Source organism: Schistocerca cancellata, chromosome 1 (assembly GCF_023864275.1).
Source record: "Schistocerca cancellata isolate TAMUIC-IGC-003103 chromosome 1, iqSchCanc2.1, whole genome shotgun sequence".
Lineage (NCBI taxonomy): Eukaryota > Metazoa > Arthropoda > Insecta > Orthoptera > Acrididae > Schistocerca > Schistocerca cancellata.
In genome coordinates, this window is record NC_064626.1 from 880,854,456 (window position 1) to 880,878,969 (window position 24,514).

Consider the following 24,514-nt stretch of genomic DNA (forward strand, 5'->3'; position numbering starts at 1 on the left):
GGAAGGGCACTCTGTGGTGAGTACAGATAGTCCATCAACCCTCTATGAATAAACGCTAACATCTTTGAACATTGGTGCTATGTTGTGATGTATGCTTGTGCTCTCGTGTACACAGTTTATTCAGACAGTACAGTTCATGTTATTCCTTATAGCTGGGTTACTTCTCTTAAGTCTGATGGGTATAGGGAGAAATAAACACATTGGTACTGATTTGTATTCCCTGTTATAAAGTTGGTAGTGTCATCTGCAAAGTTGTGCGTTTTACTGTTGTGTGCCATAAGTCATTCCCACATTATAAAAGTATCATTGGCCCCAGCATGGATCCTTGGAGAACATTGTGTCTGATTGATAATATATCAGATTGATAGGTTTAAACTGTGCCATTTTTCCATGTGTTATCTCAGTGGAATGTATTCTTTGATAAAGGTAGAATTCAATTCACTAATGTGCTGCTCCCTCAATATCTAAATTCTCTGCCTACCCATGTAACTTAACATCACTTATGGCGTCAAAAGCCTTAGATAAGTCAAGGAATATCATAAAAACATTATGCAGCTTATCTGTTGTCAACAGAATGTCATACAAAATGAAAATATTGCTGTTTCCTTCCGAATCCATGCTGATATTGTGTTAGCATGTTTGTGTTTATTTAAAAAGTTCAACAGGCTTTTTATAACAAAGTTTTCAAGTATATTTTCAATATTGACAGTAAAGAAACTATTCTGTAAATTGACGCCACACCATAGCTTCTATTTTTATGAAATGATTTCACTTTTAAAATTTTTAGGTGATCTGGAAAGATGCCAGTAGAGAAACCTGGTGTCTAGAAGGTAAGAAGAAGGGGTAGCACACTTATAATTTGCTTGGAGTAATATAATTAAGTGTAGTATATCATAAGTAGTTGAGACATGGGATGTCATATAAGTCACTAAGGGAGTCAATCTTTAACAACATTAACAGGAGATTTATGTTACTGGAACTTTAAGTAATGTCCAAGAATTAGGTCCCGCATTGTATTTCAAACATTATATTTATATATCTAAAAACAAAGATGATGTGACTTACCAAGCGAAAGCGCTGGCAGGTTGATAGACACACAAACAAACACAAACATACACACAAAATTCAAGCTTTCACAACCCACGGTTGCTTCATCAGGAAAGAGGGAAGGAGAGGGAAAGATGGAAGGATGTGGGTTTTAAGAGAGAGGGTAAGGAGTCATTCCAATCCCGGGAGTGGAAAGACTTACCTTAGGGGGAAAAAAGGACAGGTATACACTCGCACACACACCCATATCCAACCGCACATACACAGACACAAGCAAACATTTGTAAAGGCAAAGAGTTTCGGCAGAAATGTCAGTCGAAGCAGAAGTACAGTGGCAAAGATGTTGTAGAAAGACAGGTGAGGTATGAGTGGTGACAACTTGAAATTAGTGGAGGTTGAGGCCTGGTGGAGAATGAGAAGAGAAGATATACTGAAGGGCAAGTTCCCATCTCTGGAGTTCTGACAGGCTGGTATTAGTGGGAAGGCCAAACATACCAACAATTAAAGGGAACAGCCATGGGTACCAGGATGGCCCCCTTGTACGCCAACCTATTCATGGGTTGCTTAGAGGAAGCCTTCTTGGTTACCCAGGCCTGCCAACCCAAAGTTTGGTACAGATTTATTGATGACATCTTCACGATCTGGACTCACAATGAAGAAGAACTCCAGAATTTCCTCTCCAACCTCAACTCCTTTGATTCCATCAGATTCATGTGGTCCTACTCCAAATCCCATGCCACTTTGCTTGACATTGACCTCCATCTGTCCAATGGACAGCTTCACACGTCCGTCCACATCAAACTCACCAACAAGCAACAGTACCTCCATTATGACAGCTGCCACCCATTCCACATCAAACAGTCTCTTCCCTACAGCCTAGGTCTTCGTGGCAAACGAATCTACTCCAGTCCGGAATCCCTGAACCATTACACCAACAATCTGAAAACAGCTTTTGCATCCCGCAACTACCCTCCCGACCTGGTACAGAAGCAAATAACCAGAGCCACTTTCTCATTCCCTCAAGCCCAGAACCTCCCACAGAAGAACCACAAAAGTGCCCCACTTGTGACAGGATACTTTCTGGGACTGGATCAGACTCTGAGTTTGGCTCTCCAGCAGGGATACGACTTCCTCAATTCTTGCCCTGAAATGAGATCCATCCTTCATGAAATCCTCCCCACTCCACCATTACCAACTGACCTGCCTACACTGTGAAGCTTTCAATGTGGGAATGACCAGCAACAAACTGTCCATTCGCATGAATGGACACAGGCAGACAGTGTTTGTTGGTAATGAGGATCACCCTGTGGCTAAACATGCCTTGGTGCATGGCCAGCACATCTTGGCACAGTGTTACACTGTCCGGGTTATCTGGATACTTCCCACTAATACCAACCTGTCAGAACTCCGGAGATGGGAACTTGCCCTTCAGTATATCCTCTCTTCTCGTTATCCACCAGGCCTCAACCTCCACTAATTTCAAGTTGTCACCGCTCATACCTCACCTATCTTTCTACAACATCTTTGCCACTGTATTTCTGCCTCAACTGACATCTCTGCCGAAACTCTTTGCCTTTACAAATGTCTGCTTGTGTCTGTGTGTGTGCGGTTGGATATGGGTGTGTGTGCAAGTGTATACCTGTCCTTTTTTCCCCCTAAGGTAAGTCTTTCCACTCCCAGGATTGGAATGACTCCTTACCCTCTCTCTTAAAACCCACATCCTTTCATCTTTCCCTCTTTCCTGACGAAGCAACCGTGGGTTGCGAAAGCTTGAATTTTGTGTGTATGTTTGTGTTCGTTTGTGTGTCTATCGACCTGCCAGCACTTTCGTTTGGTAAGTCACATCATCTTTGTTTTTAGATATATATTTCCCACATGGAATGTTTCCCTCTATTATATCCAAACATTATATTTACGTATCCTGTATGAAAATCTGAAAAAAAAACATTTATTTCATAAATCAAGTACTATTCAATACAGCAATAACAGTGAGAAAGCATACAATTAACAATAATTCTGGATAGAACAATACACAAAATAACGTATAGGCCAACATTCACCTTAGTAGACTCATGTGTGGCACATAGACACATGTGCCACATAACAGTCTGCTAAAGGTGAGTGGTTGCTTTTCCTTTATTTTATGTGATATTATTATTTGTTAATCCATAGGAATGGACAAATCTGTTTTTAAAATCAAAAATTTTATAAGAACTTTTGCAATTTTTATACTGAAATTTGGAATAATAAGTATAAAGACAAGGTTAATCAGATGATAATATATGAAAAGGGACCATAAATACTTGTTGTAATTGACTAGTGGCTTCCCTTTCATACATAGCTGAGCTAGAGTCTGATTAAAATTAGTTGCCAATTGACATTTCATGCACTGCAACTGGTTTCATCCAGTCAGAGTGCTCACCGTAATGACCGAACTGTTCCCTGTTCCAAATCTGTGACAACAAATGGTCAATTCACTCCTGGTTCCTTATCTGGCTTTCTTTCTTAATGTGTTTGGATCCCAGATGCCGATTCTGGCTCTTATTTTGCATTTCATCACATATGACAACCATACCAAAATCAACATACACATACAATGATGGTAATGAAATATGTATGTTTGATACACAGCACAAGTTAAACACCACTGGATCATTTAACATAAGATCTGATTGGACATCACATGTTTAGTTATTATCATCACACAGATCAGCTTATAGCAGATAAGCTTCTTACAATACTGCATGAAGTTGAACTTTTTAAAGCCAGCAAACCATCATTGCAAATGTATCTGTAGAGGAATAAATAAACAGCTACAATGGTATGTGGTGCTGTAGTGTGTTGGATAAGTTACAGTCCTGACTTGCAGAAGGTTGTTGGTTTGGATCTTCACAAAAGATAAAATTTTGTTGTTTTTAAATCTTTATCAGAATGACTTTGACTACTATTTTTATTCAGTTGATTGGTTTAAAGGTGAATATTTTTTATTCTCACATCATTTTCATAATCATACTAACTTTTTAATTTTCTCTTACTTTTTCTTCTTATCAGACTTTTTTTCATTTCCAATATGCATGGTCGCCTATATCCTGTAACCAAGTGCCAAACAGGACTGCTCATTAGCTGGTATCGCACTATCTTGTGTAGCCAGTGCCAGGATAGTTTCAGGTAACCAACAAAACTTAGAAATCATAGTTTACTTTTAGTACTGAAATTAGATTTTTTCTGTCTTGAGTTTGCTTGTAGATGTCAGCTTTAATAACTATGAACAAAGTGATATTGAATAATAGTTCTGCTGCAGATGGTTGACCACTATTTATTCAGATGTGCTGCACATAATGAGATTGAGGTTAGGTATGGACATGTGGGAGTGACAAGTCGATAGTCGACAAGACTGAGAGATTCTCTTGACGAGCGGGGTTCTTTGGAGGACACGATGAGACGAGCGGGGTTCTTTGGAGGACACGATGAGTCTTCGTTTTCCCGCGTTAACGTATGTATCAAGTGTGTTTGTGTGGTACAATAAAGGTGGTCGTTCACAGTATAAATTCCACACAAGTGTTTTCCTTTATGTAGTGAAATTACCCCTACATAAGTGGTGACCCCGTAACTAAGCAGTGTGACAGTAGGCAAGTTTCTTGAGATATTTTCCGCGACGTCTCGTATCGACATGTCGTCCGCACAGAACCTCTTCCGCGGCATCGACGGCGTCATCCAAAACATCAAAAAGGAGCTCGACACGATGCAGCAAAACCCTCAGTTCACAGTGCCACGGACACCTACATCTCAAACCGACTTCGCCCACGACGTTACGTTTCCAACCACGCCGCGTGTGCCGGCGGGTCCCGTGCCGCCGCCACAGGACATTGCCTCGCACAACCAGCGCGCAGGACACGCCGATATCAGACCCAAAGTGCTCCCGTTTTCATCACCCGCGTCGGTAACGCTCCCACGAGTTTCGCACTTTCCGTTCGCCAGTGATCGTGGGACACCCGCGTCTCGGTTACAAATTCGACCCCCACCTTTCGTTCCCGAGCGTCCGGAAATTTGGTTCGCTATTATGGAGAACATTTTCGTGCAGCAACAAATAGTCAACGATTTTGAACAGTTCACGCTAGTGATATGCAACCTGGACCAACGTGCGTCATCAGTGGTATCGGATATAATTATGCAACCCCCACCACAACAAGCCTACGCCACTCTCAAGACGGCTTTAATTTCGCGTTGTACAAAACCTGTGGATCAGCGGATATCACAGCTCCTGTACCACGAGAAACGCGGTGACAGGTCACCTTCAGACTTTTACCGGCATTTACATGCTATGGTGGACCCTTCCGTGTTCTCAGACACATTACTTTTGCACATATGGCAACAGCAGTTACCTCCGCAGGTGGGCTTACCTTAATTGCTTACGAGGGCCGACCATTAAGCGAGTTGCTGCAAGTAGCCGATAGAGCGCACTCCCTGTTCGACTCGCGCGCCACAGTGGCCGCCGCCGCAACCACCTTGGCCAACGACACCAGCCGAGCACGGCCGGAGCCGGTCGACGCGGCGCCTCCAGCTTGTGCTGCCACGACCGCACGACGAGCGCCGGATGCGACCGAAGATTTCCGATCTCTCCGCGCTGCCATCGATCAGCTGACCGCCCAGCTGCAGCGGCTAGAGCCACGCGACGTTGCGGCGGCTGACACACACACGCGTCGTCGCCAGCCGACGCGACCACCGCGTCACGCAAATAACGGCACCGGTTATTGCTGGTTCCACCAGCGCTTCGGCGCGCAAGCTACGAAGTGTAAGACGCCATGCTCACACCCAAACTCATCCCACGGCCTGCTTTAGGCGCAGCCGACCGTGACAACAAGCAACTGCGCCTAAACTCACAGACGCATGGAAGGGGAACACCCCCATTTCAGCACGAGCCTACGTTATGTGGATCGACTTCTCCCACAGCTGTAAGGTACGCTGTTTCACAAAGACTTTTCGTTCCTGATCGCTCTACAGGATGGATGTTCTTGGTCGACACCGGCTCAGATGTCAGCACTCTGCCTGTAAATTTCTTCCCTTCAGACAAACGCACTGAAGAAACCACTTTGAAAGCAGTCAACGACTCAGTCATCCACACATATGGACAGAAAACACTGCCAGTGGACATTGGGCTACCAGAAAAATGCAACTGGACCTTCGTTATGGCTGATATCGACCAACCTATACTAGGTGCTGATTTCCTGGCAAAACATGCATTGTCCGTGGATTTACACAAGTCACAACTCGTCCATTCTGTCAATGGATTTGTTATTCCGGGAATACAAGGACGTCCGACTTCTCATGCATGCCAAAGGGTAGATAACCTCAGTGCACCCACCTGGGAGGACACCATAGCAACGGAGGAAGCTGACCGGCACATGGCTCAAACGACATCAAAACAGTTAACGACACAACAGGCTCCTGCTGTTTCAACCACAAAGGCGACACCCAAACCACAACAGGGAACAAGAAAGAGCAGGGCGAAGCATGAGACGGTGCACCACATCGGTACAACTCCAGGCTCACCAGTCTCCTCACGTGTTCGCAGGCTTGCACCTGATCGCTTGCGGGAAACCAAGGCCATTTTCAACGAGATGCTACAGGAAGAAACTATACAGCCATCCAACAGTCCGTGGTCCTCTCCTCTGCATCTCGCCCGTAAAAAGAATGGGTCATGGCGCCCGTGTGGTGATTATCGAGCTTTGAACGCCCGAACTGTTCCAGACAGATACCCTGTGCCAAATATACAGGATTTCACCCATTCACTGGCCGGAGCATCCATATTCAGTGTTTTGGATTGCCGTAAGGCTTATAATCAGATCCCAATGGCAGAGCAGGACATACCAAAGACTGCAGTGACAACCCCATTCGGGCTGTTTGAATTTTTGGTGATGCCATTTGGGCTGAAAAATGTGGCCCAGACATGGCAACGGTTCCTAGACAGCGTACTAAGAGGACTACCATATTGTTTCGCCTATTTAGATGATATTCTGGTGTTTTCGGAGAATGTTTCTGACCATCAGAAACACGTGAGTGAGGTGCAAAGCAGGCTTAGTGCTCATGGAATTACACTTAACAAGGACAAGTGCGTGTTTGGGGAACCCGTTGTAACCTTCCTGGGTTATAAAGTGCCAGCTCAGGGCATTTCCCCACTGCCAGAGAAGCTGGAGTTGTTGCGTACCCTACCACGGCCTCAAACCTACCACGATCTCCGACGGTTCCTAGGGATGATAAATTTCTATCGTCGCCACCTCCCCGGAACAGCAGCAATCCAGACGCCACTGAACAATGCCTTGGCCGGACACAACAAAATTGGCAAGTGCCCACTCCCATGGACACCCGAGATGGACTCGGCTTTCAAGGCACTGCAAAACAGCCTTCACAACGCAGTGGGGCTTGCACACCCTGCACCAGGAGCTCAGCTAGCCATAGTAGTGGACGCAAGCCAAGTCGCAATCGGGGCAGCACTGCACCAGAGAGTGAAGGGTCACTGGCAGCCACTAAGTTTCTTCTCACAAAAACTACAGATGAGTCAAACTCGTTGGAGTGCATATGACAGGGAACTCCTCGCAATGTATGAAAGCGTCAGGCACTTCTGCCCCTTAGTTGAGGGCAGGCATTCACCATATACACCGACCACAAACCTCTCATGGCAGCTTTCTACAAAGTCAGCGATTCATGTTCCCCCCACCAGGCCCGCCATATAGAGTTTATATGCCAGTTTTCGACAGACGTGCGTCACATCCATGGTGCCGAAAACATTGTGGCAGACTATTTCTCACGTATTAATGGGATAAGTCCAATGTTAGATTATTCCGAATTGGCAAGGGCTCAGGCTTCAGATGCGCAGCTGCAATCCTTGTTGGCGGACCCGTCCACTGGCCTACATTTACAACTTGTGGATGTCCCCTGGAGCCCATGTAAGGTATGGTGCGACACCTCCACGGTTAGACCACGCCCATACATCACCCCCCAGTTCCGATGAAAGGTATTTGACAGCATTCACAACCTGGCACATCCGGGAACCAATGCCTCAGTGAAATTAGTGACGGACCGTTTTGTGTGGCCTTCAATCAAGAAACATACACGGGAGTGGGCCCGCAGCTGCTATCAGTGTCAACGTAGCAAAGTGGGACGCCATGTTCACGCTCCAGTAGGACAATTCCCAAACCCAACGGCACGTTTTGGGCATGTACACATTGACTTGGTTGGACCCCTCCCCCCTTCAGAAGGTTACAGGTACTTGTTTACGGCAGTGGATCGTTGCATGCGGTGGGCAGAGGCTACACCAACCAGGGACATTTCTGCAGGGACTACTGCACGCGCATTCTTGGAAACTTGGATGGCTCGTTTTGGGTGCCCATTTTTCGTTACCACCAACCAAGGACGCCAGTTCGAGTCAACACTGTTCCAACAACTGTCAAAACTCTGCGGCTTCCAACGAAACCGTACTACTAGCTACCACCCGGCCAGCAACGGTTTGGTGGAAAGGTGGCACCGGACCTTAAAGGCTGCCCTGATGTGCCACGAGGACTCATGGACTCAAGCGTTGCCATTGGTTTTGTTGGGGTTACAGACCGCATTAAAAACAGACATCAATTGTTCCTCGGCAGAGTTGGTATACGGAGAACCACTCCGAGTTCCAGCAGAATTCCTTGCACCAGTTCCTCTCCCAGATGACACACAACTACCCCACCTCTTGCAACAAATGAGGAAGCAGGCAGAGACACTACGTGCAGCCCCGACGTCTCAGCACGGCACGCATCCAGTGTTCATACACAAGTCCCTCGATACTTGTTCCCACATCATGCTCCGCACAGACCTGGTACGTCATTCGTTACAGCCACCGTACACTGGACCATACCAAGTGCTAGGACGGGACAAACACACAATGGATATCCTCCTCCAGGGAAAGTCGACCAAAGTTTCCATTGAGCGAGTAAAACCCGGTTGGACAATGCCAGCACCGACGACAGTCTCACAGACGACTTCAGACACAACTTGCAACGAACCCACACCTTACGCAGAACCAGACAGCTGTGTCCCACATGAGCCCCACACCAGAGGGCCTAATGCAGCAACAGAATCAGCAAGCAGCACCCACACCCGCACTATCCGCACTCGGGCAGGCCGAGAGGTGAAGTTTAAGTACCCCACCATACCGGGTGCTCCGCACTTCAGGGGGTGGGGGGGGCTGTGTGGGAGTGACAAGTTGATAGTCGACAAGACTGAGAGATTCTCTTGACGAGCGGGGTTCTTTGGAGGACACGATGAGTGTTCATTTTCCCGCGTTAACGTATGTATCAAGTGTGTCTGTGCGGTACAATACAGGTGGTCGTTCACAATATAAATTCCACACAAGTGTTTTCCTTTATGTAGTGAAATTACCCCTACAGACATGAATGTAAATTCAGGGTTACAAAATGCATTGTCTACCACAGTTCAGTCATTGGTCACTTAAAATCAGCTGTGGACAGAGAATCTGGTGTGTTCATCATACATGGTGGCAGCTGCTTCCAACCATTGCAATGCATTACACATAACAGCACCTGTGAAGTGACCTGCTGTGTTTGTCCATCACCTTTAAAAGAGTGGCAGATGAAGTGGCAACACTGTAGTGGCAAGTGACAGATGTCAGGTAGCAAATAATTTTTATCAAACTATAATCTTTCACTGCTACAGGCTTATATCATGAGAAATGTTATACACTAAAAATCCATTATTTTTATTGTCATTTACCTGTTGGAATTTCTGGTTTTTACATTTTTACATGCTGAGTGCTGCTCAGTATACTGACAACATAGTTTCTAGTTTAGAAGATCACAGGCAAAATTTGAAAAAATTATATCTTCCTAAGGTATATAATCACCCAAATAATGTGATGAACTTTTGTTTTACAACATAATAACATTTCCACAACTGCTAAACAGAACAATTCTGTTTTAGTTACCTGTAATAATCCTCTGTTCCATCTAGATACGAACGTGGCTCATTGGCCACAGACCAAATGATAGCACTTGGCCGATTCTTATCTCTGTTTATTAATTCTGTCAGGGAGCGCTTGTGATTTTCAAGCAGCTCATCAGAATAGTTTCTGAAACATGAACAGACAAATACAAGTTTGAAAATCTGCCAGTTAAATAAAAGCTACAAGGAAAATAGTCACCAAAAGGAAAGAGTAATAAATACAGGGCTTTGAAGCTCATAATTGGAACTAAGAATAACTATTACTTGTCTTTTACAATTCATTTTTGAAGAGACATAGAGCAGTTACACTTATTCACTAGGTAAATACTACAGAACAAGGCACCAAGGAAATATGACAACAACAGTTAACAATAAAATTTAACACATAAAAATCAATGTTGATTCATGTTCTAAGTATTCACATACCGTTCACCTGATTATGATGAAACTTGGATGAGTTGTTCTGCACATGTCTGTACAAGTTTCTGTGGGAGTAAGAACTACCTATCACTCACAAGGGTGGTGATGAGAAGAGAATGACATGGAAACTTAAGTCAGTAATGTTTGTAGCAACTTCAGTCAAATTTTGTATGTACTTGACTCATCGACATAAATAAAAATGTAAGTATCTGTTTGTTCAAAGTCATATATCTCTGAAAGTTCTTCAATAATTGAATAATCTTATAAACATTCAAATGGACTTAGGATACACATTTTTAATATATATATATATATATATATATATATATATATATATATATATATATATATATATATATATATATATATATATATATAAAAACAAAGATGATGTGACTTACCAAATGAAGGTGCTGGCAGGTCGACAGACACACAAACGAACACAAACATACATACAAAATTCAAGCTTTCGCAACAAACTGTTGCCTCATCAGGAAAGAGGGATTTGGAGTAGGACCAGGTGAATCCAACCTCAACTCCTTTGGTTCCGTCAGATTCACCTGGTCCTACTCCAAATCCCATGCCACTTTCCTTGATGTTGACCTTCACCTGTCCAATGGCCAGCTTCACACGTCCGTCCACATCAAACCCACCAACAAGCAACAGTACCTCCATTACAACAGCTGCCACCCATTCCACATCAAACGGTCCCTTCCCTACAGCCTAGGTCTTCGTGGCAAACGAATCTGCTCCAGTCCGGAATCCCTGAAGCATTACACCAACAACCTGACAACAGCCTTCGCATCCCGCAACTACCCTCCCAACCTGGTACAGAAGCAAATAACCAGAGCCACTTCCTCATCCTCTCAAACCCAGAACCTCCCACAGAAGAACCACAAAAGTGCCCCACTTGTGACAGGATACTTTCCGGGACTGGATCAGATTCTGAATGTGGCTCTCCAGCAGGGATACGACTTCCTCAAATCCTGCCCTGAAATGAGATCCATCCTTCATGAAATCCTCCCCACTCCACCAAGAGTGTCTTTCCACCGTCCACCTAACCTTCGTAACCTCTTAGTTCATCCCTATGAAATCCCCAAACCACCTTCCCTACCCTCTGGCTCCTACCCTTGTAACCATCCCCGGTGTAAAACCTGTCCCATGCACCCTCCCACCACCACCTACTCCAGTCCTATAACCCGGAAGGTGTACACAATCAAAGGCAGAGCCACGTGTGAAAGCACCCACGTGATCTACCAACTGACCTGCCTACACTGTGATGCATTCTATGTGGGAGTGACCAGCAACAAACTGTCCATTCGCATGAATGGACACAGGCAGACAGTGTTTGTTGGTAATGAGGATCACCCTGTGGCTAAACATGCCTTGGTGCACGGCCAGCACATCTTGTCACAGTGTTACACCGTCCGGGTTATCTGGATACATCCCACTAACACCAACCTATCCGAACTCCGGAGATGGGAACTTGCACTTCAATATATCCTCTCTTCCCGTTATCCACCAGGCCTCAATCTCCGCTAATTTCAAGTTGCCGCCACTCATACCTCACCTGTCATTCAACAACATCTTTGCCTCTGCACTTCTGCCTCGACTGACATCTCTGCCCAAACTCTTTGTCTTTAAATATGTCTGCTTGTGTCTGTGTATGTGTGGATGGATATGTGTGTGTGTGCGAGTGTATACCCGTCCTTTTTTCCCCCTAAGGTAAGTCTTTCCGCTCCCGGGACTGGAATGACTCCTTACCCTCTCCCTTAAAACCCACATCCTTTCGTCTTTCCCTCTCCTTTCCTCTTTCCTGATGAAGCAACCGTTGGTTGCGAAAGCTTGAAATTCTGTGTGTGTGTTTTTTATTGTGTCTATCTACCAGCGCTTTCCCATTTAAAAACAAAGGTTCCATGACTTACCAAATGGGAAAGCGCTGGTAGATAGACACAATAAAAAACACACACACAGAATTTCAAGCTTTCGCAACCAACGGTTGCTTCATCAGGAAAGAGGGAAGGAGAGGGAAAGACGAAAGGATGTGGGTTTTAAGGGAGAGGGTAAGGAGTCATTCCAGTCCCAGGAGCGGAAAGACTTACCTTAGGGGGAAAAAAGGACAGGTATACACTCGCACACACACACACATATCCATCCACACATATACAGACACAAGCAGACATACTGAAAGGCAAAGAGTTTCGGCAGAAATGTCAGTCGAGGCAGAAGTACAGTGGCAAAGATGTTGTTGAATGACAGGTGAGGTATGAGTGGCGGCAACTTGAAATTAGCGGAGGTTGAGGCCTGGTGGATAACCTACACATAATACTCAAGATTTTTACATAATACACAGATTTTTACAGGATACTCTGATAAACATTCAGAGACACACAAGCTATATAATGGGTAAAGATCGAAGAGAAGGCAGAAAAGGAGACAGAGGGGAGGGGGATAAAATGGGCATAGAGAGGGGCAAGGAGAAGGTGAACAAAAAGAGGGAGAGAAGGAGATGGAGTGAGGGGGAGGACGTAAAGGACAGAAGGACAGTGAGAGGGTGCAGGAGATGAAAGGAGCAGGAGATGGACAGCGAAAAGGGGTAGGAGGAGATAGAGAGAGAGGGGGGGGGGGGAGGAGGAGATTAGAATGTGTAGCTAATTCTCATACATATTTAACAGTTGCAAAGAATTTTTGAGTCTGCTAGTTATTTGTTTAAAAACATTGTGGGTGGACTAACATACCTCCACCCAGTGTAGGGGAGTGAAAAGACATCACTTGTAAAAATATTTGATAACATCTAATATAGTATTAAATCCATAGTTTTTGGGGTTACTATATATACTCCCTTGTAACAGTCAGAGTGACAATTCACCACTATTATTGTTGGTGAGAGGGGGATGCAAAAACAGTGCCTTACCAGCATATCTCTGTGATACCTGAATGAATTCCTACCAAAATTGACAAATGTATCAGTCACTATCTGGAAAAATTTACTGTGATAGTAATACAGCCATAGTACATCTTTGGTAATGGGTTGGGATGAAAAAGTATGAGATAAAAGCACAGCTCAGGAACATCTGGAGCAGTTTCAACCAAAGTTACAGGTTTGTTTAATTGTTGGGAGAGTGTCACAGAGATGCTGAAGAAACTGAAGTGGAAGACTATTGAACTTCTTCTAGACAGGCCTTGGAAGGCCCAATGGTACCCACCAGCTGCCGTGTCATCCTCAGCCCACAGGTGTCACTGGATGCAGATAAGGAGGGGCATGTGGTCAGCACACTGCTCTCCCAACCGTACGTCAGTTCATGAGACTGAAGCTGCTCTTCTAAATCAAGTAGCTTCTCAGTTTGCCTCACAAGGGCTGAATGCACTACGCTTGCCAATAGCTCTGAAGAGACTGTATGGTCACCCATTCAAGTACTAGCCCAGCCCGACAGTGCTTAACTTTGGTGATATGACAGGAACTGGTGTTACCAGTGTGGCAAGGCTGTTGGCAAGACTATTAAAGATAGAAGTAAACTATCTTGAGAAAGTCTATTAACAAAATTCAAGAACTGGCTTTAAATTATTACTCTAGGAATGTACTACAACACCCTATGTATTGCTCATGTAGGGATCATGAGGATAAGATTAAAATAATTACTAGTTGCACAGAGGCAGTCAAACAATCATTCTTCCCACTTCCATATGTGAATGGAACAGGAAGAAACCATAATAACTGGCACAAAGAGATGTACCCTCTGCCTTTCACCTCACAGTGGTTTGCAGAGTATAGATGTAGATGTAGAAGGTTGGTATGTATATGACTGTATATCTGTGTAAAAATATTATTAGAGTAAGATACTCCTACTACTGCTAGGTGTGGAGGTGACATGTAGAAATGTCTGCATATGACATGCTGCTATTTCTTTCCAGTTGTCAGTTGACTTGGAATGGGTAGGAAGCATGAAGCACAATCTGTTACTTATTTGGTTTCAAATAACTGTAGTACCCCATTTGTCCTGCACTCTTGGCTTTCAACAAGGCACAGTGTCAAGAGTTTCAAGTGTGTGGATTAAATATGGAAATTCAAAGCTTTTCACATGGTCAGTTATATGTTGCATGCTCATGAACAGAAAAATTTATTTGTTTTTGCAGAAAACAGAAAGACCAACAATATTGTACATCCCAAAGAATTTGAATAAACTTTCTCAAATTTAAACAATGGAAAATCCAGGATGGAATGTAACAATACTGTGAAAAGAATAGTTGCTATTTACCATATAAACAAGACACTGAGTTGCAGATAGGCACAATAAAAAGACTGTTACAAAAAAAGTTTTTGATCCACAAGGCCTTTGTCAAAAATAGATGACCAACAACCAAAACACACACACACACACACACACACACACACACACACTCACACACATACATGACCACAGAATCTGGCAGCTAAAGCTACACTATGAGCAGCAGCAGCAGTGCATGATGGGAGAGCCAATTGGGTTGCTCTAAGGAGAAGGCTGGGGTGGGAAGGGGGAGGGATAGCAGGGTAGGGATGGGTGATGGTGAAGTGCTGATGGAAACATGCAGGGATGAGGTGGGGAGAGGTTAGGGCAACTAACTGCGGCGAGAGGTTAGACGGTGAGTGTGGGAGGGGAGGTTGTGGGGGGGGGGGAGGATTAGAGGAGAAGGAGAGAGAAATAAAAAGACTGGGAGCATTGGTGGAATAGAGGGATATGTACTGCTGGAATAGTAACAGGGAGAGGGCTAGATGGGTGAGGACAATGAGTAATGAAGGTTGAGGTCAGAAGGTTTACAGGAACATAAGATATATTGCAAGGAAAGTCCCCACCTGTACAATTCAGGAAAATGGTGTTGATGGGAAGGATCTTTATGGAACAGGCTGTGAAGCAGTCATTGAAATGTTGGCTTTTCTTCCATCCTAACCCAGCTGTGTTTTCCTTTGTCACTATATTCTAATGCATTACTGTACTCAATGTCTACCCTTCTTCCTCTTCTTTCCTGTGTTTTTCTTGTCACATTTCAAACCAAACTTCATGTTCTACTTATGAGCCACACTGTATTAACCATTTTGGCAGTGCACAACAGATGGCTACAAGACCATGCTGATTTTTGGTGCAATATCTGATGTCCCACATTACTCCCACTGATATCATTCATCCTATACCTGCAAACTGGTCACTATAACTGCACCAGGAACTGTATGGTTGCATGTTATTTCCCGCATCTTTCCAGTACCACATGATCTTGTATCTGATTCTACCCCCTCCCCCCCCCCCCCCCCTCATTCTTCTATCCCAGTTCACACCTGCTAATTTCACTTCATCCAGTCACATCTGCTGTCCCCCTTCCTCTCACTTATCCACCTTTAGACCTGCAATCCACAGTAAAATATTTTTTACTTATATCTTTTCTCTGAGCTCATTGCGACTTCACACCAACTTTACTAAGTTTTCACCTTTCACTATCATCTTACTCCCTCAGATTTCATCTTGTTTCCCCCTTTCACATCCATGTTATCCTCTTTGTGATTTTTGCCACGTATCTGGGTGTATTTTTGCGAACTTTTTCGGATGTAGCTCTATGTTATTTGCATATTTTTCGCATTTTTCCACCACCTTGGATCCTTGCTCCTTCTAGCTGCGTAAATACATAAAGGTTTCCTTATACCTACCCAGACCCCACTTTCATATACTGTTTCTGCTTTATTTCTTTGCTCATGAAATCCCCTCAAATTGCCTTACTAAATAACTGCCACCCTTCCTTCCACCAATGATCTCCTTCTGTTCAGATTCTGCCAATCCATAGGCCTCACCAACATAGCCCTACAAAACCATATCAACCAAGCACAAACCTCATTGCAATATCTTCTCTCCATCCATGAAATTCTCCTGCTATGCAGTCCCAAATTTCTGGAATCCATAACAAACATTGAAACTGTTGCCCTCCGGGAACTACAGCAACATGTGCAATGTGCAACATGCACAATACCACCTCAATAAGCTCTCCACCCTGCTCACTTTCTACTCCTCCCTTGGAGTACCACTGTCCACTACCTCTACCACAACCTCCAAACCTTCCTCACATTACCTCATAGCTGACAAACTCTATTCTGCAGACCTACTACATTTGCCCCACCATCCAAAACTCCATCCCATCACCACACAGAGTCCAGAACCTAAACAGACCTGAAACACAGTCATGAATCTTTCCTCCAAAAGCCTTAGCCTCACAGAAATATCAGCCCTTTCCAAAGGTTCACCTTTTACCCCACTCCAAAATTCAATCATGCAGGACTTGTTAAAGATCTTCTCTCCTTCTCCTGGTCCCTACAGCGGAAACACTTTTTCACCGCCAATCCCACCTATCAGTCTCAACCAAAGACCAATGTTGAATCCTGCCTGACTCAGTTCTCTCCTCCATCCAACCATGATCCATTCCCACTGCCCCCAAATCTCCCCCCTGTTAACTTTCCAGAATCCCTAATCTTGAACCTTGCCTCACCATCATTCCCCAAATCCCTCAACATGCAAACTAACCACAGAAATAACTGCAGTCCACCACCTAAAAACTGACCCTGATCTTACAATCCTACCTGCTGACAAAGGCTCCACCACTGTTGTTTCGAACTGCAAGGATTGCCTGGCAAAAGGACTCCACCAGCTGTCAGATACATCCATCTACAAATCTTGCCAAAGTGACCCCATTCCAAGAACCCAGCAGAATCTCCAGTCTCTCATCAAATCCTTAGGCCCATCCCAGAACCTCACCCTTGAGTCCATCTCTCTCCTCGCTCCTATCACTCCCTGTGCATCTACCTTCTACATTTCCTAAAGTCCATAAACCCAACCACCCAGGACACCCCACTGTGGATAGTTACTGTGCCCCCACTGAGAGAATCTCTGCTTTCATAGATCAACACCTTCAGCCTATTACCTGCAACCTACCCTGCTATATCAAAGATACCAACCATTTCCTCCACTGACTCTCTGCAGTTCCTGTTCCTTTACTACATGGTGCCCTGCTCATCACTACTGATGACACCTCCCCTCCTAATGCCCATGGCCTTACCACTATTGAACACTACCTTTCCCAATACCCAACATATTCCAAACCAACAACCTTCTTCCTAGTTCCCATGACCAACTATATCTCCGCCCATAATTACTTCTCTTTTGAAGGAATCACTTACAAACAAATCTGGTATACGGTTATGGGCACCTGCATGGCATCATCCTGTTCCAACCTATTCATGGACTATTTTTAGAGGAATCCTTCCTAAACACCCAGAATCCTAAGCCCTGAACCTGGTTCAGATTCACTGATAACACCTCTGCAATCTGGATTGAGGGTGAGGACACACTATCCACATTCCTCTAGAAACTCAACAGCTTCTCCCCCATTTGCTTCATCTGGGCCTATTGAACCCAACAAGCCATCTTCCTTGATGTTGACCTTCACCTCAAGTATGGCTACAACAGTATCTCTGACCATATCAAAGCTAATAACCACCAGTAATACCTCCACTTCGACAGCTGCCACCTGTTCCATACCAGGAAGTCTCTTCCATAGAGTCTAGCCACCAGTGGCCATCGCATCTGCAGTGACAACTGGTCTCTCTCAAAATATACCAAGGGTCTCACTGAGGCCATTAAAGACCATAATTTTCCTCCCAACCTTGTACAAAAACAAATCTCCCGTGCCTTATCTTCCCAGTCACCCACAACCTCCCAAAGTCTCCCTCTCTGGCCACAGAGGAGCATTTCCCTCATAACTCCGAACCACTGACTGGAGCTACTGAAATACATTCTCTGGCAGAGTTTCAACTACCTCTTGTCATGCCCTGAATGAGAAATGCTCTGCCCACTATCCTTTCCAGCCCTCGCACAGTGGTATTCCACCATCCACTGAATCTACACAATATACTTGTCCATCCCTACACAACCCCTGCTCCCAACCCCTTGTGTCATGGGTCATGTCACTGTAATAGACCTCTGTGTAAGACCTGTCCCATACATCCTCCCACCACCATCTATTCCAGTCCTGTCACAAATATCACCTATCCCACCAAAGGTAGGACTACAGGATTACCTGTGAAACAAGTCATGTGATTTACAACTTAAACTGCAAATGCTGTACTGCATTCTATGTGGGTACGACAACCAACAATCTGTCTGTCTACATGAATGGGCACCGAGAAACTGTGGTCAAGAAACAACTGGACCATCCTGTTGCTATGTAACCACTCAACATGACATTCTTCATTTCAATGACTGCTTCACAGCCTGTGCCATATGGATCTTTCCCCCAACACCAGCTTTTCTGAATTCTCTCCCTGCAATACATCCTTTTTCCTGTAACCCTCCTGGCCTCAAACTTTGTTACTCATTGTCCTCACCCATCTAGCCACTTCCCTGTTCCCATTCCAGCACTATACAGCACTCTGTTCCACCAATGCACCCAGTCTTTTTACTTCTCAGCTTTTACGCTACTTCCACTCTCTCCCCTGCCTGCCCGACTGCTCCTAGATGCTCTACCTTCCCTCCAACTCGTCTCTACATGCTCCCCAGCAGCACTTCACTGTCCCCCATCCCTACTCTGCTATCCTTCCCCCTTCCCACCCCAGCCTCCTCTCTGCTGCCTCCCAGTTGCCTTTCCCATCATGCACTGCTGCTGCTGCTACTTGTAGTCTGGCTTCAGCTGCTAGAGACTGTGGTCATATGTGTGTGAGATGTGTGTGTGTGTGTGTGTGTGTGTGTGTGTGTGTGTGTGTGTGTGTGTGTGACCTATTTTTGACAAAGACCGCATTGACTGAAAGTTTATTTTGTGACAGTCTTTTTGTTGTGCCTATCTGCGACTCAGCATCTCCACTATATGGTGAGGAGCAATTATCCTTCATAATATTGTTACTTCCTCAAATTTAATCTAAGGCAAAAAAATCATTGTCTTCAATTTATTTTGTGTATATAAATATGTCTGCTTTACATGTGCTGTAGAAAGAAAGAGAGACATTGCAGTGCATCCTGGGCGGAGCTAATTGCATCTTAGCAGAAAAGTGTTCTATCTATTAAAACACTATCAAAACAGTCAGACAAATGTAGACCCAAAAATGATAGTTTTCAGAGACTGAGTTGGAAAGAAAGAGCAAAGGTGTAAATGAAATGGTCTAAAAAAGGAATTAAATAGGAAAACACATAGAATCTCATACAAGAAATTCACAGAAGAGCAGGATTAAGTGTTACCAACAGTCAAAGTTTAACATAAAATGAGATCTTAAAAAAATAAAAGAGAGAAATGGTAGGGCAGCTGTCAAGTAAGATGAGAGTCTACTGAACAAAGGCAGAAGGATGGACAAGCATCAACAATAAAAATAAAAGTACAAGCAATGAAGGAAGAGAAATAATTGAGAAACTGTAAAATATAAAAGACTGGTGAGAAATGAAAATAAGGAGTAAGTGAGTTTGTGTGCAGAAATGAAATGGAAGTAAATATTGACAGGAGTAACTAATGCAAGCTACATCATGTGGCACTACAAACAAAGCACATGCTATAAAAAGTTTCTTGATATCTTACACTGAGATACTGATGCTGGGAAATTGGAGATATGGTGAAACTTCACCAAGACAAGGTTGTTCTGGTTTTAGCACTTTTTTAAAAATCTTTGTTGGTGTGTTACCTGTTTAAACTCTCTGTGTGACTCAATTTATCACTGATAACTTAATGGTTGTCAATCCAAAATCAAAATATGAACATTGGTTGTGTACCAGCTAACATCCACCATGTGTTATTTCAGGGATCTCTTTTAAGTGATCTTAATACCCCTGATGACAAACTTAACATTTCAATGCACTAAAACCTACAAAAACAGCAGTATTAAATAAATCCATGATGGTGTCATCAAAGAGCCAGGACAGTAAGTCTATAGTCACACTCTTTATAAACTTACTGTTCCAGTTGTCAGCACCATCATGAATTTATATAAACATACTCTGACATCATCATATGTTTTACATGGTGCAGAATATTTCAAGCAGACAGGAAGTTTGTTAGATGATATAGGCTTCAGAACATCTGTAATATTCAAAATATTGTGTGAGTGTGGGTAGTTTTATGTTGATCAGACTGATTACAATATTGAACAGCACTGCATAGAACATGAAATGTGTTTCCACTTATGCTATCCTGAAAAAAGCGGAACATGCACTGGAAAACAGACACTGAACTGCATTCAATGAGACTTCTGTTATTAAATGGAACATGGCTTCTGGGACAGGCATAATAATCAAAGCAATAGAGATCAAAATATCAGACAACACACTTATTGAAGATGGTGGATTGTAGCTGAGTATGCTCTGGGATCCTCTGATTGGGAGTTGAAGCTGGCACAGCAGTTGTGCCCCCAAAAGTCACTGGTGATGGTGCAGCTATATAAGCATGGCACCATCATTCAAATGATGGTTAACCACTTGACGGTGGCAGAGGAGATTTCTGCTGACAGCTCAGTGGCAGTTAACTACTTGATGTGGCTTGAAACCAGAGGTAATTTTATTAATTATGTTTCATGTTCATCAGGTTCAACAAGTGAATATGGTTTGAGTCACTTTGCCACTCCATCCACATAATTACTTTGTTTATAATATCCAATATGACATATGCACTAGTAATGTCTTCTATTCATTCTTCTTCTTCATCTTTGACCATTTTATCACTCTCATTTTGTACAGCATCACTAATGTCTTTATCATTTATTATTGCTGAAATCTGCTTCTATCTGTCAATGACTGCCTAGTGGCTCAAGTCTTCAATATCAATATTGGACTGCAGAACATCACATGCAGAATGGGTATCATTGTTGTTGAAACTGTGTCACAACATTTTTCATCTGTTTCATGTTCTTTAGTGGAACACTTGTACCAACAATTCCTAATATCAGTCAATCAATGCTCTGCCATGCCATGTCTAATGTACTGGATATCCAATCATGTTCAGACTTACAGATTTCATGAATGTTTCCATTTGTTATTGAAGTAAGCAGTTGACAGTGATAACAAGCCTTAAGTGCTTGCATGAATTCCTGATCCAGTGGCTGAATTTTGTTTTCAGGCAAATGTAAAGTTTTTATATTTCATTCATTTGAGAGCAACACATTAGCAGGTGGATAAGCAGGACAGTGATCAATGATTAGTAGAACTTCTTCTCTCAGCTTAAGTGATGACAAATGCTTCCTCACTGACTGAACAAACTCTGTTTTAATCATTTTATGAAGATGTCACATATCATTCAAGCATTCTTTGAATGCATATAACTCAACTGTAGTGATGAAATGTTTACATGCTCAAATTATCTTAGGCTTTCACGTTGTCTATATAGAAAGGTTTATGATTGTGTCTACCTGATTTATTTGTAGCAGAGATGAGCTTAATTCTCCCTTAATTTATTTTGAAATACCAGAAAGTTTTACATCAATAGTTCTGGTTCTAAACAGTTAATAATAAAGCACCATTTCATCCAATAACACACTTAATGATCATTAAAATTTTCATCTAATATTACTTTCTATAGAACTTCAGGAAATTGTGAGGCAGATTCACCATAAGAAGACCTTGCTTCTCTTTCAATGCTTCTTTGCTTAGTTCCATGGAGGCATTACTACACCGACCAGCCTAGTTCCTAAGTATATCAATTGCTCTATTTAGGAAAACTAGTGAAAAACCTTGTAGGTATATGAACAATATAAAACAACATTGTTTGCAAAAGAAAATCTGTGATCTGTACAAATGTAAAAAACAGATTAACATGAGGTTATATTTGTCATGTCTTGAGTTAGCAGCTGTCAAGGATGCAGAGTCTTTTGACATAGTTTTTAGGCATATCTTTAATGACATGGAAATATTTCAGCAGGAAATTGAGACTAGATGTGTACTTAAGCTCCAAAATCTGATGACAAAGTAGAAGTCATGCCTGGGGCAGGAACTCACACTTATATCTCCTTTTCAATTTTTTCATAGGGTGCGGTGTTGTGCTAGTATTCAATTTTCTGGGCCTGAGTTGAAACAGTTAGACAAGGGTCTCATGCATGATGACAAGCAGCAGTTTATGCAAAAGGAAGTTGAATACCTAATCATTCACACCAGAGTAGCATTAGATTCAATTTTTTCATAGGGTGCAAGCTCATACTATTAATCAGTTATCTGACCCTGAGTTAAAACATTTAAATAATGATCTCACACACAATAACAAGCAGCAATTTATGCAAAAACAAGCCAAATACTTAATTACACATGTCACAGCAGCATTAGACCAGGTGAAAGCATTACCATCAGAAAAGAAGAAGACTACATTTAAACTGAATGAAGCTGTCGTCTAACAGACAGAGGGGACTAGCAAAGAAGGTGGGTGGGTTCATGATGAGATTATGATAACTAAGAGTGTTAACAAGAAACTAAGTGATGATGATTCCTTTATTTTTTAGCTTAGACAAAAGTAAAACAGTGGTTATTTAATTGTAGGTAGAATACAAAGAGAAAGTGGAGGACTTTATAATTAACAATAATGTAGAGCAAGCAAGATGCAGCCTGACTAATAAGTTTGTGGCGGAAGTAAAAATAACTTTCAGGGGCATCAACAAGACTTTCACAGAGCCTCAAAAGAGGAATATTCTTCCTATGAATCTTAGAAGACCAACCCTCCATGGCACTATCAAGCTTCATAAACAGAAGCCCCAGTTAGGCCAGTTATTAATGCCACTGATAACCCAATCAATTGGCCAGATTTGTCAATAAGGTACTTATTTAGCATTATTTTTTTTATTGGGATCATACACAGTTAAAAACAAAGAGGAGGCTATTAACTGCCTACAAGCAGTGAAGAGACCTGCAAATGCTAGTATAGCATCCTTCAATGTAAAAAACATGTACTCTAACATCCCCGTTAATATGTCATCTGTTATTGCAGACAACCTACGCACCTTTAGTTATCTGGAGGGTGATTGTCTCAGCAAATTTTTTAAACTGTTTGCTGTTCTCCTTAAGTACAATTACTTCATATTTGGAGATAAAATATATCAACAACATGCAGAATCAGTAGTCAGGTCCCCAATTGCAAGCATCTATATTCCCCATTTGGAAAGCATTTTTCAGTGACCATCCTAATTTAAAAACAGACTGCAGCTGTACAAATGGTATCTGGATGATGTCACTATAATTTTTGATGGTAGTGTTGAACAGATGAATATAATGCATACAGCTGTTAATAGACGAGCTCTGAATATTTAATTCACAGTGGAGCATGCAGTTCATGGATCCTTACCATAGCTCAATCTTTGCATTACACTGGAAGGCAGTAATCTCAAATTTGGTGTATAACATTAACCATCAACAACTGATTCATAATTCATCTGAGCACCCAAAATCTTATAAAATACCTGCTTGCAAGTCATTTGTCCATTGGATACTAGCAGTACTATTAGTATTAAAGTACTTTGGAAGAGGAATTACAGGCCATTAGATATACAGCACAGCAATGAAGGCTGTCAATGATTTGTTTTAAAAAATGGAAAAATGAAACCAAAAAAGGACTGGGGGAAAACAGATTAGTCTCATTGTCAGGCTAGACAATGATGTAGACAAGAAGAATTATTGAAGAATCACTTACTTTAGTCCCATATCTGAAACTAGGGAGATGTTTGAGGCCTGTGGGTGTTACCTCCACCCATTTTGTGCCTAAAACTAACAGGCAACATTGGGTCCATCATGAAGAGTTTATAGTTTGTCTGTATAGTAATTCTGGTATTTATGGTATCGAATTCCCACAGTTTGAAAGCAGATGTATCTGGCAGATATGGAGACATTTGCGAACTAGGTTCAGAGAACATAGTGCCACTCATAATCCTAAGTTAGCTTTAGCTGTTCATTTGGAACATAATAGGTACAGCTGAGCAAACAAACTTAAACATAAAGGCATCTCAGCAACTCTTTTCAGTGTCTACAGTGGTCGCTACTATAATATGTTGTCACATTTGGTCATCTTCACATTAAGATGTATTTATAAGATC

The 24,514-nt window shown here is 42.8% G+C and overlaps 1 protein-coding gene across 1 annotated transcript in view; it reads right to left on the reverse strand.

Annotated features, from left to right (window-relative positions):
• The window catches only part of LOC126190512 (beta-glucuronidase-like), a 155,210-nt gene that overhangs the window by 40,895 nt on the left and 89,801 nt on the right, over positions 1 to 24,514 (reverse strand). Inside the window, exon 9 of the mRNA XM_049931026.1 lies at positions 10,022 to 10,165. Coding sequence (XP_049786983.1) covers positions 10,022 to 10,165 — 144 coding nt within the window. The remainder of the gene's footprint in view (positions 1 to 10,021; positions 10,166 to 24,514) is intronic.